The 14,435-nt window shown below is 53.5% G+C and overlaps 2 protein-coding genes across 2 annotated transcripts; both read left to right on the top strand.

The window, feature by feature from the left end:
• The first annotated feature begins 1,564 nt into the window (after window positions 1–1,564).
• Window positions 1,565–9,307, top strand: PPP2CB (protein phosphatase 2 catalytic subunit beta). The gene is made up of 7 exons (XM_051770585.1): window positions 1,565–1,804; window positions 5,392–5,601; window positions 5,850–6,023; window positions 6,221–6,310; window positions 6,886–7,047; window positions 7,881–7,999; window positions 8,535–9,307. Exons 1-7 carry the CDS (start codon window positions 1,703–1,705, stop codon window positions 8,605–8,607), a joined length of 930 nt encoding a protein of 309 aa, XP_051626545.1. The 5' UTR covers window positions 1,565–1,702; the 3' UTR covers window positions 8,608–9,307.
• Window positions 9,308–9,448: 141 nt separating this feature from the next.
• Window positions 9,449–14,104, top strand: GSR (glutathione-disulfide reductase). The gene is made up of 13 exons (XM_051770586.1): window positions 9,449–9,584; window positions 10,334–10,360; window positions 10,615–10,703; window positions 11,162–11,231; window positions 11,399–11,546; window positions 11,652–11,706; window positions 11,784–11,883; window positions 12,333–12,419; window positions 12,612–12,773; window positions 13,002–13,113; window positions 13,194–13,325; window positions 13,484–13,617; window positions 13,795–14,104. The coding sequence occupies exons 1-13, from the start codon at window positions 9,456–9,458 to the stop codon at window positions 13,942–13,944; spliced, it is 1,395 nt and encodes a 464-aa protein (XP_051626546.1). The 5' UTR covers window positions 9,449–9,455; the 3' UTR covers window positions 13,945–14,104.
• The last annotated feature ends 331 nt before the right edge of the window (window positions 14,105–14,435 follow it).

Consider the following 14,435-nt stretch of genomic DNA (forward strand, 5'->3'; position numbering starts at 1 on the left):
TTACACAACCAGCATTTATTTATTTTTTTGTCGCCTGTTATGCCACTTTCACCAGCATTGCCTTTTTAGAAGGTTCTAGCACAGAAATGGTGAGATTTTAGAGGAGGTGGTGGAAAATCCACACACTAAAAGCTGGGAAGCACCAGGGCCTGGGGGCTGTTGCAGGGGAGATCTCTGAGAAAATTATCCCAAAAGAAGAGAGAAAAGCAGCCCAGCACCACAAGCAAATCCCATTTCTGGACATGGAGGTAAGAGTCTGGTGCAGCCCAAAATTCAGAGGTCAGAGCCAGTGGCTCAGGAAGCTGTAGGACTGGGAAGATTTATTGTCCACTGCCATGCTGAAGGATTCTCCTTATCCCAGGACCGCTCTCTGCTGCAGTGTCACAAACATGGGCAATATGGTTAAGAATAATGTTCTGGAAACAAATCAGCAAATTAAATGTCCAGGGGTGTGTGGATGGTTCCTGGCAGTTGTCTTTCCTGGGAACTGGAATGGCAAATGCTGGGCGTGTAGAAGAGTAGCTACAAAATTATATAATATATATATATATATGCTCCTTTTTACTTTGCTAAGTGTATTTTTAGTTGGAAAGTTCACTTCAGGGATGTGATGTTTTGAATCACCTCAAGTGATTCAAGGGTCCACAAGTCCTGCTGCATTACCCAGCAGGAGTTAAGGAAAGTGGGACTGGCATCGGTGTTCCCAGTAGAACAACCTGAGTCAGTCCTCAGCAAACCTCAGCTTTTCCATCTGACATGAAAAAAACGTACCACATGGACTTGATTTATCTTATTTTGCTAAAAATCCCAGAAAAGTTTCCCACCAGTGATCCCCTAAAATCCCGGTCTTTGACTTGGAACAGTCGCACAGTGCTCCAGACTGTGGCAGTGAATTGTTATATCATTATCACGATATTACTATTCCATTTTGGTACAGAGGAGACAGTAAAGCAAGTGAAAAATTGCAGAAGATAAATGAAGAGCAGCGAGTAGAAATTTGTACGGGTCAGTCAGAATTTAGGGCTGAGGGCGAGATGGATCGAGTACCAGGCTGTAAGCAAGCACATTAATCTTTATTGCTTATATTCGTTCATCACGTGCTGCGTTTGGTACATCACGGTACGCGTGCCCAATAGTGTGTCACAGGAATACAGTGAAGGGAATTAGTAACGCGCTTAACGAAAGGGATTTTCATACGTTCCCAGAGTGAACAACTGCCCTGCTGGCAGCGCTTGGCTCTCGACACTCACGGCGAGCGCAGAAGCTTGTGATTTTATTTATGCTTTTTCCTTAGAGAGAGCGGAGCGGTTTATCCCTGTTGCCTTGGAACGGCGCGGGTTGCGCCGAGGGGTTTGGAGGGGCGGGAGCTGCGAGGGGAGGGAGGGGCGGGGCGGGACCGCGAGGGGGCGTGGCCATGGAGAAGGGCGTGGCTCCGAGGGGCGGGGAGGGGAGGACGGCGGGGGCGTGGCCTCGGGGGGGCACGGGGCGTGGCTCCGAGTGGGGACGCGGCGCGCCGGAAGCGTGCGCGCGCCCGCCGCGCACGCGGCGTGGGCGTGGCCGGAAGTGCGCAGCAGCCGCGGCAGGCGGGGGGCGCCGCCATTACGCGGAGCGGAGCCGACCCGAGCGGGCCGCGCGTCCCCGGCCGCCGCCGCCGCCACCCACAGGCGGGCCCGGGCCGCGCGGGGCCCGCCCGGCCCCCGCCATGGAGGAGAAGGGCTTCGCCAAGGAGCTCGACCAGTGGATCGAGCAGCTGAACGAGTGCCGGCAGCTGAGCGAGAGCCAGGTCCGCAGCCTCTGCGAGAAGGTGAGTGCGGGGCCCGGACGTTGGGGGAGCGGCGTGGTGCCTGTAGGATATCGGGCACTGGGAAACACGGATGCCGCCGCGGGGATGTCGGGCATTGGGAGAGCGGGCTGGTGCCTGCGGGATATCGGGCATTGGGAGACGCAGATGGTGCCTGTGAGGTGTCTGTCATCCTGGTATCCTACACAACGTGTCGTAGCCCCGTGCTGAAAAATCAACCCCAAGTCAGTGAGGAGACCCCGTGACATCCAGGGTGGGATCTAGGGAAGCAGAGCGGGTCAGAGGGGAGGCTCGGAGCCTGCTGAAGGGGACCGAAATAGAAGGAGGAATGGTCGGGTAGAGGACACCCGTCTGCAATTCCGGGCTGTGGTTTGGACAGCCCTTGGCAAATGCCGGCTTGGATTGGTTTAGTGGAGACTGGCAAGAGTCTTTTTCTTTTTTTTTTCCCAGTCTAGAGAGGGATCCTTAGACTGGTGTTGGGTTTTGTCTGAGAAGTCCAATAGCTCTGTGTGAACACTCCCTTTACACTGCAGACAGCAACCAAGTGAAGATTTTCCTTGGCTGGTGCTTCCAGCAATGATCCCGACTCCTACCTCACCCCCACTCTGCCTGTGTTTCCTTCCCTCCTTTTTCCTTCCCTCTTTCCTTTTTCAATCCTGTGTTGGGAGCTTTGTGACTCCTTCTCCAGAGCTCCACCGTTTCTGAGGGAGCTGTGGCTGCTGTGTTTTGGGAAGCTGGAGCTGTGGCTGTTTGGGAAGCTGGAGGGCAGTGCCAGCAGACTGTGGCTGTGCACACAGGGAACAGGGAGAGTGGCAGCTCAGCTGGAGATGGGGAGGGTGTTTGTCCTCCAGGTGACAGGTAGGTGTGTCATCTGTCACAAGCACCTCGTACTTCCAGGGTGCTGGAAACTGATGGAAAGGACTTGGACACGAAGGAAATACTGTGCTGTGCTCTGACTTGGCTTGTTTAAGTTTTGGAGAGTGGTTTTGTCACCCGGGAGAGGAGCTTACTAAAACCTCTGGGTGTGCAGCCCTGCCACAAAGCTGGTTTAGTTGGTTTCCTTGAAATAATATTTGGGGAAACCCTTTTGTCACTTCTTAGCATTCCCTTTTTTGGGACTGATTCTGAAGAGGCCAAGCAGAGTAGTACCTCTTGCCTCGGGTTTAAATTTGTGGAAGAACTCGGTACTAAAACAAAAAACCAAAATGAGGTGGGGAAAAACAAACCAAATCCCAGAGTTTCCATGTGTGTCATTTTTAATTACTGGCATAATGGACAGTAATGAGGGAAGGATTGGGCATGGCTGGGGGTGCAGGTGAGGGAGTTGAGAGCCATCCTGCTTAATCCAGGTTAGGGATTTTTCACCAAAAAAAGGGTTTTTCACCAAAATAATGAAATGGGATATGTAAGAAGACAAGGAAAAGCCTGTCTCCTGAATTAAACAAGCAGTCTTCCATAACCATCCCTCTCCTTGTAGCTTCTCTTTCCTACCCTTGTTCTTTGGGGGTGTAAGAAGGGCCACAGTCTGGTTGCATGAAATTCCTGGTGTTGTGTTGAGTCACGGTCAGGAACGTTTTGTCTCTCCACCTCTGCTCTCCAAGGATCTTGTACACAAACCACACCAGGAGCTGGGATGATGGGCAAGCTCACAGCTAGCAAACACTCTGTTCTTCAAAGTCACTTTGAGCACAGACATGGCAACTCTTGTTTAGGTTTGTTTAATGAAAACATCTGAAAGCTGCTTCTTTTCATCCTGACCTGGATATGGTTTTCATCCAGAACAAGTGGGACAGAGATGCTCAGGAAGCTGATAATGTTAGTCACTGTTTTCTATAGCAGAGGTAGCTAAAATTTGACTTTTAAGTCATAGTTATTTATCAGCCTCCAGAAATAAATAAGTGATGACGATGCCAGGCAGCCTTGCCTGAATCAGAGATTTTTATTCTTGTTTTTTAATGGTGCTTTTCGTTATTTTAAGTCATTTGCTGTCAGTGCTCGCTCTGCACACTGCAGACGGGTGCACTGGGTAGTTACTGCTTTTCTGGGCTGTTTTTTATCGATGCTGAAGGTTCTGAAGGTCTCAAAAATCATCATGTGAGGGCAAACTTGGGCTCCTGGGCCTGACTTAAACCAGCTCTGCGGAGTTAAAATGCCAGGCTGGGTCTATCCACGTGCACGGATGTGTGTCCGCAGGGTGAGCTAAAAAGGGCTGCAGGGGAACAGCTGGTTGGCAGCGTAAGGAGCTGCTGCTCATCAGCTGCCAGCTCCTCCCTTCTCGTGAGGGGAAACTTCTGGATCCTCCTGGTACCAGAATTTCAGGACCTGGGCTGGCCTGCCTTCCTGGGCTGGATTTAAGGTGGGCATATTTGCCCTGTTCCTGTGGAAGGGGAGCTCTGCTGAGCTCCAGCTTCCAACTAAATGCTAGCCTGTTGCTGTGTGCAGCAGTCAGAACACACAGAGCAGCTGCTTTGTGGGTTTATATTTGTCTCTCCCCGAGGGTGGAAGCTCTCCAAAGGCACTATAAATGCTTTTAAAGATGTGTGAGCAGAATCTGAGTGCTACTATTGCACTCAAATACAACACATTGAGCAGTTCCCAGTCGGGTTAGGAGTGCAAGGCAGACCCCGCGTCATCGAGTCCGTGTGCAGGACGTGTCTTTTAGGGTCAGGGTCACATCCCTTGGGTTATGTTCCGTGCGAGGGGCACGCTGGATGCTGTCCAAGCTGTCCAAACTGCTTGGGGTTTAGTTATTCCTTCCAAATAGAAGCTTTCCCTAAAAGAGGCAAGGCAGCAGACATTGGAATGGGAATGCAGTCATCCTTGGGGAGCCCACTGAGGGTATCCTCGGGAAGCAGCTCCTTCCTGGCAGTAGCAGGTGGGAGCTACCTCATCCTGAGCTAAGGGATGTGGCAAGCAATACCCAGATCATCACCTGCAGGTGACTGCTCAGTGCTGGTGATCTTCCCTCCCTTTTGTTGGGATCAGACCAAGCCAACCCGGGGGTGTTCCCTGTGCCTCCGGTGTGCCTGGAGCGCTGATCGGCATCAGTCAGCGAGCTGGAGGCAGCCCAGCAAACCTGGTATTTGATAAGGATAATAAGGTGGTGCAGATAGGCTACATTACATGGCTGTAATTAGCAGAGGAGCTACTGGGTGTGGAAGAAGAGATGACTAAATCCAGGGATGCCAGCCCTCCATCTGTGGCCATTTTGTTGCCAGCTTGGTATGGCCAGGGAAGCTGGTTGGGGCTCGGTATGTTTCGATTGCCTCTCCCTTTGCTTTTCCAGTTGTATGTGACTTGCTTTTAGAAGTTACTAAACTGTTGTGCTTGGAAGAGGATTGGAATTCTAACAGGGAAAAAGTGCCCTGGGCGAGGGGAATCAGGCCTTGCCACAACAGACCTGCTTGTCCTTGGGTACAGGGGTTTGGGAAACACACTTTGTCTGTCCTCACCCACCAAACTGTTTTTCCAGTGGTCAGCTTGAGCCGCTTTGAATCCGGCTTTCCAGTGGGAATGCAGTGGAATAACATGCACACCTGCTCTTGGGAGAACTTTCTACCTTTTTGACCTAAATGTGTTTTTCTTGCCAGGCTAAAGAAATCCTTACAAAAGAGTCGAACGTGCAAGAGGTACGATGCCCTGTCACCGTCTGCGGGGATGTCCACGGGCAGTTCCACGACCTCATGGAGCTCTTCAGGATCGGCGGGAAGTCGCCGGACACAAATTACCTGTTCATGGGAGACTACGTGGACAGAGGCTATTACTCCGTGGAGACGGTGACTCTCCTAGTAGCGTTGAAGGTATGGCTTGAGAGATCTGGGGCAAAACCTGTGGTTTTGGGGAATTCGGAATGATTTTCTCCGGAATGATTTGCTCCGGAGACTCCGGAGCTGACTTGAGCTCAGCGGATGTAAATTGATAGGCAGCAATGGACACGTGCTGAGCACGGAGCTGAGCGCTCGGCTGCCGTTTGCAGTATTCCATTACTGTCTCTTTCCATGCCCGTGGTGCAATTCCCGTGTTAAGGAAGCGTTTCCTTCGTCCCCAGGTGCGCTACCCGGAACGCATCACGATCCTGAGGGGCAACCACGAAAGCAGGCAAATCACACAAGTCTACGGCTTCTACGACGAGTGTCTGCGCAAGTACGGCAACGCCAACGTCTGGAAGTACTTCACAGACCTCTTTGATTATCTCCCACTCACAGCTCTAGTAGACGGCCAGGTAAGCCTGGGAGAAGGAAAACACTCTGTTCCACGGGGTTCTGCTGGCTGGATCGTCTGACAGCCACGAGAACAGTCCCAAACCAGCTCCCTTAAGTGGTGGTGCAAGGGCTGTAATTGCCAACCGAGCTAAAAGCAGCTTATTTGGAGATCATTCTTAACAACATGCTGTGGGTTTTTTTTTTTTTTTGGGAACAGATATTCTGCCTCCACGGTGGCCTCTCTCCATCCATAGATACACTGGATCATATCAGGGCTCTGGACCGCCTGCAGGAAGTTCCACACGAGGTAATAGGAAAGGAAATGCCTCAGAAACTTCAATAATGCAAATGTATCCTCACACTGAAATCCATTTAAACGCGGTTACATGCGGATTAAGGCCTTTCCAAAATCCAGAGCAGGCGAATATTTAGGCAAAGCACACCCAAGTCAGTCTGCTTTGATTACAGCAGCCTACAAAAGGAGAGCTGTGGGGGTTTCACAGCTGTCTTCCACAGAATCACAGGATTTTTGGACTGTCAGGCTGATTCAAAGGGCAGTATTTGGCAGGGAAAGGTGTTTACTACCTTCAGCCTCATCACAGAGGTGGCTGTGAACTGACAGCCACCCCGTGAAGCCACATTGTGTCACCATCCTTCCCCCCAGCCAATTCCTCCTTCGGTGGTGTTTCATCCTTGTTCATCACTTCTGGAGGCCTGAAACCAGGGCTGAAAAGCCACCCTTGGAGCTCCCAGGGCAGCTGGAAGTTGTGGGGCTTGCGAGTGTGTGTCGAATAAACTCAGCGTGCTGGGAGTCTCGTTACTGTAAATAAAATATGTTTCACCGCCTTGGCAGCGATCTAACAGCACTTAATCTTTCCCAAGGGTCCGATGTGTGATCTGTTGTGGTCGGATCCGGATGACCGCGGCGGCTGGGGCATATCTCCACGTGGTGCTGGCTACACCTTCGGGCAGGATATCTCCGAAACATTTAACCACGCCAATGGTCTCACACTGGTCTCCCGTGCTCACCAGCTGGTCATGGAGGTAGGGCAAGCACTCTGCTAGCCAGGGCTAACCAAACAGGGGCCGCTGGTGTCTCCTCTTTGACACCTTCCACTGATGGGTTTGTTGACACCTAAGTCTTAGGTGGGTAAGTGCCAAGGAGAGGCTTTAATCATGTGAAAAAAACAAGCAACGTAAAATTACGTGCTTTGACTCATGGTGTAAATAAGGGGATGTCCTGCCCTTTCCAAGTAAACGTCCCCCTCCAAGTAAATTGCCAAAGGGACCTTGTTGCACCCTGTTTGTGGCAGGAATAATCTCCTTACACATGCTGACAGCTCTACTTGGGCTGCTGCTGCATCCCTAATACTCGGATGTGACAGAGATTAAGCCATTTTTGGCTGTCAACAGGCTATTCTTGAATGTCTTGCTGGAAAACTGCCAGGTGGGTCAATGGAGCAGATGTATTTTTAAAATCTGCTGCAGATAGATCCCTTAAGCAGTACCATGTGTCTGAAGTCACCCCCATCCAGCAGGCAAACTGTCAGTGGTGGTGGATGAAAGCTGAAGGCATCCCTAAAAATCTCAAGGCTTTTCTTGTGGTACAGCCCGTAATTTGTATATAAAATGGATAAACACACAAATGAGGAATGGATGATCTCCTGGGGAGTGCTTGAAGCTGGTTTTGCCAGGTACCTACTGCTGCTGCTTGCAGCAGAGCACCTATTTTGAAATGAAACCAAGTCACTTGGAAATAGTTAATGAAATCTCCAGTTTCACAAGAGCCTCGGAGCATTTCAGGCCTGAAGAGGAACTTCAGACAAGCTGAGGTTTAACAGAGACATTTTCTTTCTCTCTCTCTCTCTTCCTGGCAGGGTTATAACTGGTGCCACGACCGGAATGTGGTTACCATTTTCAGTGCCCCCAATTACTGTTACCGCTGTGGGAACCAGGCTGCTATCATGGAACTAGATGACACTTTAAAATATTCCTTGTGAGTACCCTGGCTTGGGCTGTTCTCTATTCCTAACAGGTCTATGAGGAATGTCTGATCGTTTCCGAAGGGGTTCTCCATGAAAAGCCAACTCAGACCACTCTGGGATTAATGTCGTTGGCTCTACCCTAAAAATAAGTAGTGAGTTAAGCTCCTAAAAGCTCTTCTTCCTGGCTGGCTGGAGAGTCAGAGCTTCTGCACATTAATCCCTCTACTGCCCAATCTTGATGGAGAGAGTAAAAACATCCAGATTTATGTATTTGTTTTAACTTTTGGTAGCATGAGCTTTGTAAAGGTGGGTGAGAGGGTCTGAATTTTGTGCTCACGTGGCAGTGGGGATGGGTTGTAAGCAGCAATTTGGCCAATGGATGAGTTTTAGCTCCCATGGACACTTGTTTTGGGACCTGAAATGTTTTACGTGGAAGCAGCTGGGATGAGTAAAACAACAGCAGCAGGAGAACAGATCTGGTATTTATTGTGGCGTTGGAAAATGACTTGTGGAGGAGGGTAAGTGATCCCTTTCTCTTCCCTGCAGCCTCCAGTTTGACCCAGCACCTCGTCGTGGAGAGCCTCATGTTACCCGTCGTACCCCAGACTACTTCCTATAAACCTCTCCCAACCTTTGTAGAAGGAAGTACACCTGGCATTTTAAAAAAAAAGAAAAAGCAACAATATTTACACGTTTCTGTAAGAAATCAGGGTTCGTCTCAACTTCAAATCCCCATCATGGACCAAAATGTGCCATACAGAGGACGAAGAGCGTTTAGCACAACTTGAGACTGAATTCCTTACAACACTCTCTCTCTCCCGTGCCCATCAGCCCGAAAGTCAGTTTGCCTGCTGTATTTGTAGTCATTGTTTTCCTTCTGGACTGTTCAGAGAGGAAAAGGTAACTCTAACAAACACTTCATCTCCTTTGAAGCTTCTTTGTACATTTTTAGTTCTAGTGTTTAACTGGCATGAATTAGAGTTTGTTTTCCAGGGAAATACACATTAACTCCATCCCCCATCACTCTTTATTTTATTGGAAAGACCGCTCGACTTAACTGGAGAAAGGAAGTGATTCCTGCTTGGGAGTATGTTGTCATAACCCGGAAAAAAAGCGTTCCCTTTTTAGCTCTGTTCCCGTTCTGTGCTGATCCTGCCCCCTTTGTTTTTTTCTTCTTATTTTTTTTTTTTTTTTGGTTTGTTTTGTCTCCCTTTTTTTGTCATTTCCCCCCGCCCTCGTCCCCTCTGTATATTTGTCCTGGAAGTGCTTGCAAATCCTCCTCGCTGTACCCGAACCAATAAACGCCCTTGTCAACCCCAGTCCGTGGTGTCGTGCGGGGCCGGGGCGGGGACCGGGGCGGGATGGGGCGGGGGCCGGGGCGGGATGGGGCGGGGACCGGGGCGGGGACCGGGCCGGTTTGGGGCGGCCCCGGGGGCGGAGCGGCGGGGTCAGACCGAGCCCGGAGCGATGGCGGCGGCCGCTTATGAGCTGCTGGTGCTGGGCGGGGGCTCCGGGGGGCTGGCGGGGGCCCGGCGGGCGGCCGAGCTGGGGGCCCGCGTCGCGCTGGTGGAGCCGCGGCGCCTCGGCGGCACCTGCGTGAGTTGCTTGCGGGGGAACCCACGGCGGGGGGCGGGTGTCGCGGGGCGGGGTTCCCCAGGCTGGTCCCACTGCCCCCGGGGAGGGTCGCGGTGCCCCCGGGGGTGGTGGCGGTGCGGGGAGCCGGAGGGGAGGAATCGCCCTCCCGGGCTGGGAGCGTTGCGCAAGGACCCGCCTTGTCACGCCGAAGCAGGACAGATCCCAATCCCCCTCTCCTCCTGCTGCTTCCCGGCCGTTTTCAAGCCGGTGACGGGGTGCTGATGGATCCTGCGTCTGTGCAGTAGAACTGCAAGGCGGCTAAGCGGAGCCCGCGGGCACGGCGAGCCGGTAACAAGCCAAAAAACAAGGTTGTTCCTCAAACAAGCCAGGGGCAGGCTCTAGTTTTATTCCTGAAGTGCGTTCTGCTGGAAAAATTGTCATACCAGGATCAGAAGTGCAGGAAGGGGATGGCAGACACCTTTCTCCCAGCAAATCGCTTTTAAATGATCAATGGAAAAAACCCCTCTGTGTTTGAAGGCTCCGCCTTGCATATTCTCTTTCAAGGAAGTGAAGGAAAACAGTCAAACCGCAAGACCTTGAGGTGCCCGAGGGAGTTACACCCCTCTTTTGACAGGAACCCATAATCCCGCCTTTGTTTTCCTGGGCAGAGAGCTGAGATGCAGCACCAGCCTGCTGTGGGATGTTCTCCTGAGCGTTGCCTTTGGAAAACTGAGCCTTAAAACTGAGCTTTGTTCTTATTCCACCCCCAGGTCAATGTTGGGTGCGTGCCAAAGAAGGTAAGGGTGTTTTGCCACTGGCGCTGGTGGCACCTCTGGTGGCTTGGGTTGGGTCTGGTGTGGGTGCCTGCCAAATTGCAGGGAGGTGCTGGCACAGGGTGCAAGGAGGAAGGAACAGGGAGGAAGCAGGGCCTCAGAGCATATTGTGTCCTGTGGGCTGCTCTGGGCAGGTGTGAGGTATGGGGAAGTGTGTGTGGGGGGTTTCCCAAAATCAAACCGGTCTTCCTGAGCCAACGTGCGGTTTGTGCGGGCAGGTGATGTGGAACACGGCTGTCCACGCAGAGTTTATCCATGATCACGCTGACTATGGCTTCGAAACACCCAGTGTAAAGTTCAACTGGAGGTAAGAATGGAAAGAGCCAGTTGGAAGTGAGCATCTCCCAGTGAGTATCCCATGGGGAGCAGCCACAGGTCAGCACCGTGGCCCTTTGGCTCATTGTCCACCTCAAAGGGGTCCCCGCCTGCTTTGAGGCTTCCCGTGGGTGGGTGCAGAGCTGTTTCCATGGTGGTATTCTGGAAAAGAGGGGTGGCACACTGGCTGTGGGAAGAAGAGGCAGGCACAAAAACCGCAGGTTGGTGGAGAAGTGATCACAGGCAGCTGTTTTGTTTTGTGGCATGGATATAATGTACCAAAGGGGTGGAGTTCACAGAATCATTTAGGTTGGAAAAGACCTCCAGGGTCACCGAGTCCAACCTGTGACCGATCACCACTTTGTGAACTAGACCATGGCACTAATTGCCACATTGTTCTCCCTGAGCTCTTATCTGCTGATGGTGACAGTACTTCCTGCTCTGTTCCAGAACCATCAAGGAGAAGCGTGACGCGTATGTGCGGCGCCTCAATGACATCTACGAGAGCAACGTAAAGAAGGTGAGCGTGGGACATGTTCATGCTGGGGGCCGAGTGGGAGAGCGGGCTCTGATGGATTTGTGGCCACTTTTCCAGCCTTAATGGGTGTCCTCTTTTCCAAATGTGGGAGCCCTGTCTCCTGCAGCCCATCCTTCTGTTAATCCCGTGCATGTTACCCACCCTCAAAGGCTCACATCGACATCATTCGGGGCTACGGCAAGTTCACCGCTGATCCTGAGCCAACCATTGAAGTGGATGGGAAAAAGTACACGGCCCCTCACATCCTCATAGCCACGGGGGGGCGCCCGGCTGTCCCTTCCGACAGCGAAATTCCCGGTGAGCCTGCTGAAATTCCCCAGGAGAGAGGTCTGCCAGAGCAAAGCGGGTCTGGGGAGGGAAAGTGGGGCAGGTAAGAGGTGTGAAAGGGGCTCTGTTTTGCAGGTGCCAGCCTGGGGATGACCAGTGACGGCTTCTTTGACCTGGAGGAGCTGCCCAGGTAAAGTGGGGCTCATCTCCCATATCCACCAGCTCTGGCTCCGTGTGCCTGGACACGGCATTGTTGCTTCTCCACAGGCGCAGCGTTATCGTGGGGGCCGGATACATCGCGGTGGAGATCGCGGGGATCCTCTCCACGCTGGGCTCCAAGTCATCCCTGCTGATCCGCCAGGACAAGGTAATGCCACCCACCATCTGTCCCCAGCCACGCTTCCCGCCTGGCAGTCACATCCCAGCCCACTGGGGTTTCCTGCTTGTCAGCTCCTTGTAAAGAAGGGTCTGAGTTAGCACGGGAATGATGACGGAGAGGATGGTGGCATTGGGCTGATGGGTGTAAGGGGAGGCTGGGGGGACATGTTTTGGCAGCCTGGACCAAATTCCTGTGTGCCTGGAATTTCTACAGCCCTGTGTGCCACCGCACCCCTTCTCTTGAGCTTTATTTCAAGTCACAACTTGAAAAGAGGATTAAAGGGAAAGAAAATAATGGAAAAACAAGCAGAGAAGTTTAACCAGAAGCGCCCCAAACCTCTCAGGTCCCAGGAGCAGGGAAATGCTGGCGGAGGGGCTGCCAGGCAGTGCCTTCGCCTGCGGACCCTCATCTGACAGGGCTGGGGGGTCCCTGCCCAGGTCCTGCGAAGCTTTGACTCCATGATCAGCTCAAACTGCACCCAGGAGCTGGAGAACACGGGGGTGGAGGTCTGGAAGCACACGCAGGTACGAACGTGCAGAGCGGCCCTGTGGTTTATCCCATTCCTCCTGGGGAGGCAGGGCTGGGGGAAAGCTGCCGATTTGGGTGCTGCTTGATGAGCCACAATTTTGGTGACATTCCTGGTTTTGCAGCACAGCTGCAGGGCAAAAGCCATCGGCAGCTTCTTCTCCTGAAGCAGCTCCTGTTATTCCCCCCAGGTCAAGACTGTCACTAAGTCCTCTTCTGGGCTGCTGGACGTGACGGTGACCTGCTCGGTGCCCGGCCGCAAGCCGACGGAGGGAGTGATCCGGGATGTGGACTGCCTGCTGTGGGCCGTGGGGCGGGAGCCCAACACCGAGGGGCTGTGCCTGGACCAAGTGGTGAGGTGGCAGCACGTCCCTTCTGTGCTGGTGTGAGAGTGCCCACAGGTCTCTGAGTGTCCCACAGGTCTCCGGGTGTCCTACGGGTATTCGGGGTTCCCAGAGCCTGTCACAGGATGGTGCTCCCACCACTTGCCCCCTCGCCACCAGCACAGTTCCCCCCATGGGCACAGCTTGTCCCATCCCTCCTGGAGTACGTGCCAACGTAGCTGCTGTTTCCCATGGCAGGGCGTGCAAGTGGACGCCCAGGGCCACGTGGTGGTGGACGAGTACCAGAACACCACCCGGAGAGGGGTCTACGCCATCGGGGACGTCTGTGGGAGAGCCCTCCTCACCCCGGGTACTGCGGCCGGGCCCCCCTCCCCTCCACAGCCCCTCAGTGCCACGCCGTGGCTCAGGCTCCCTCATCCCTCCCTGCAGTGGCCATCGCGGCTGGCAGGAAGCTGGCCCACAGGCTCTTCGAGGGCAAGCAGGATTCCCGGCTGGACTACAGTAACATCCCCACCGTCGTCTTCAGCCACCCGCCCATCGGCACCGTGGGACTCACCGAAGGTGGGGACAGACAGGGTGCGGGGCCGGGGACGCCGTGGCTCAGAGCTGCTGCTCTGCTGCTCGAGGAGGGGGTTTGATCCCCGGCAAGTGCGTCTGAGCCTAGAAAAACGGGCTTGAGTCCCTCTCTGTGAACGCACACGCTGTGTCTTCTGCTGCAGAGGAAGCCGTGGCTGCGCACGGGAAGGAGAACGTGAAGATCTACAGCACGTCCTTCACCCCCTTGTACTACGCTGTCACCCAGAGGAAGGTGAAGTGCCTCATGAAGCTGGTGTGTGTTGGCAAGGAGGAGAAGGTGAGTGGAGGGGACCAGGGAGGGACAGCTGGGGGGTGGTGGGCACCACAGCCGGCTGTTCTCTTGTCCCCATGTGGTCAGCTGTGACCTGCTCACCCCAGGGCCTGGGGTCGGAGTTCAAGCCTTCATTTTGGCGGTGCTGGGTCCCACCCGGCCTCTCTCCCTTCTTCCCCGAAGGTGGTGGGACTGCACATGCAAGGGATGGGGTGCGACGAAATCCTGCAGGGCTTTGCCGTGGCCATCAAAATGGGGGCCACCAAGGCCGACCTGGACAACACCGTCGCCATCCACCCCACTTCTGCCGAAGAGCTGGTGACTCTGCGCTGAGCTGGCGGGCACAGGCACCCCCAGGGGTGGCAGCTGCAGCTGGGAAAAAATGTTTACTATGGTTTTAAAAGTGCCTTAGTGCCGGACGGGTGCCCCGGAGAGCGTCCCCGCAAAGTTGGTGTGGTGTGCTCTGGGGTCAGAAATAAATACGGTGATGCTGGCGAGTCTCTGCCTTTTGCTCTGCTGGTGCCTTGTCTCCAGGGGTGGCATGTGGGCCAAAATCTCCCTGGAACCTGGGGGTAAACAGCCAACGGAAGAGAATGCTGGTGCTCAGCCCGAGTGTGAAGCTCCAGGCTTTGCTGAGGCGTCTCCGTCCTGGCCAGCAAAACTGTAGCAGGCAGGAAAATCCTGCCCAGCCCTCCTAACCCCCTCAGCAAACCTTTAAAGAGAATATTGGACTGGGAGGGGCTCAAGTACAGGCAAAAGCCCAAATGTAACTGGCATCCTCAGTTATCCATGTCAGTCTTTGGAACAATAACCATTTGCAAAGC

The sequence above is a fragment of the Manacus candei genome, unplaced genomic scaffold, assembly GCF_025592945.1.
Source record: "Manacus candei isolate 608988 ecotype Guabito, Panama unplaced genomic scaffold, ASM2559294v1 h1tg000120l, whole genome shotgun sequence".
NCBI classification, from domain to species: Eukaryota; Metazoa; Chordata; class Aves; order Passeriformes; family Pipridae; genus Manacus; species Manacus candei.

Bases quoted from the DNA above. Each gene is read 5' to 3' on its own strand.
- PPP2CB (XM_051770585.1), top strand. From the start codon at position 1,703: ATGGAGGAGAAGGGCTTCGCCAAGGAGCTCGACCAGTGGATCGAGCAG. The intron at 1,805-5,391 runs GTGAGTGCGGGG...TTTTCTTGCCAG, and splicing joins TCCGCAGCCTCTGCGAGAAG to GCTAAAGAAATCCTTACAAA. The intron at 6,024-6,220 runs GTAAGCCTGGGA...TTTTGGGAACAG, and splicing joins CAGCTCTAGTAGACGGCCAG to ATATTCTGCCTCCACGGTGG.
- GSR (XM_051770586.1), top strand. From the start codon at position 9,456: ATGGCGGCGGCCGCTTATGAGCTGCTGGTGCTGGGCGGGGGCTCCGGG. The intron at 12,774-13,001 runs GTGAGGTGGCAG...TTCCCATGGCAG, and splicing joins GGCTGTGCCTGGACCAAGTG to GGCGTGCAAGTGGACGCCCA. The intron at 13,618-13,794 runs GTGAGTGGAGGG...TCTTCCCCGAAG, and splicing joins GTGTTGGCAAGGAGGAGAAG to GTGGTGGGACTGCACATGCA.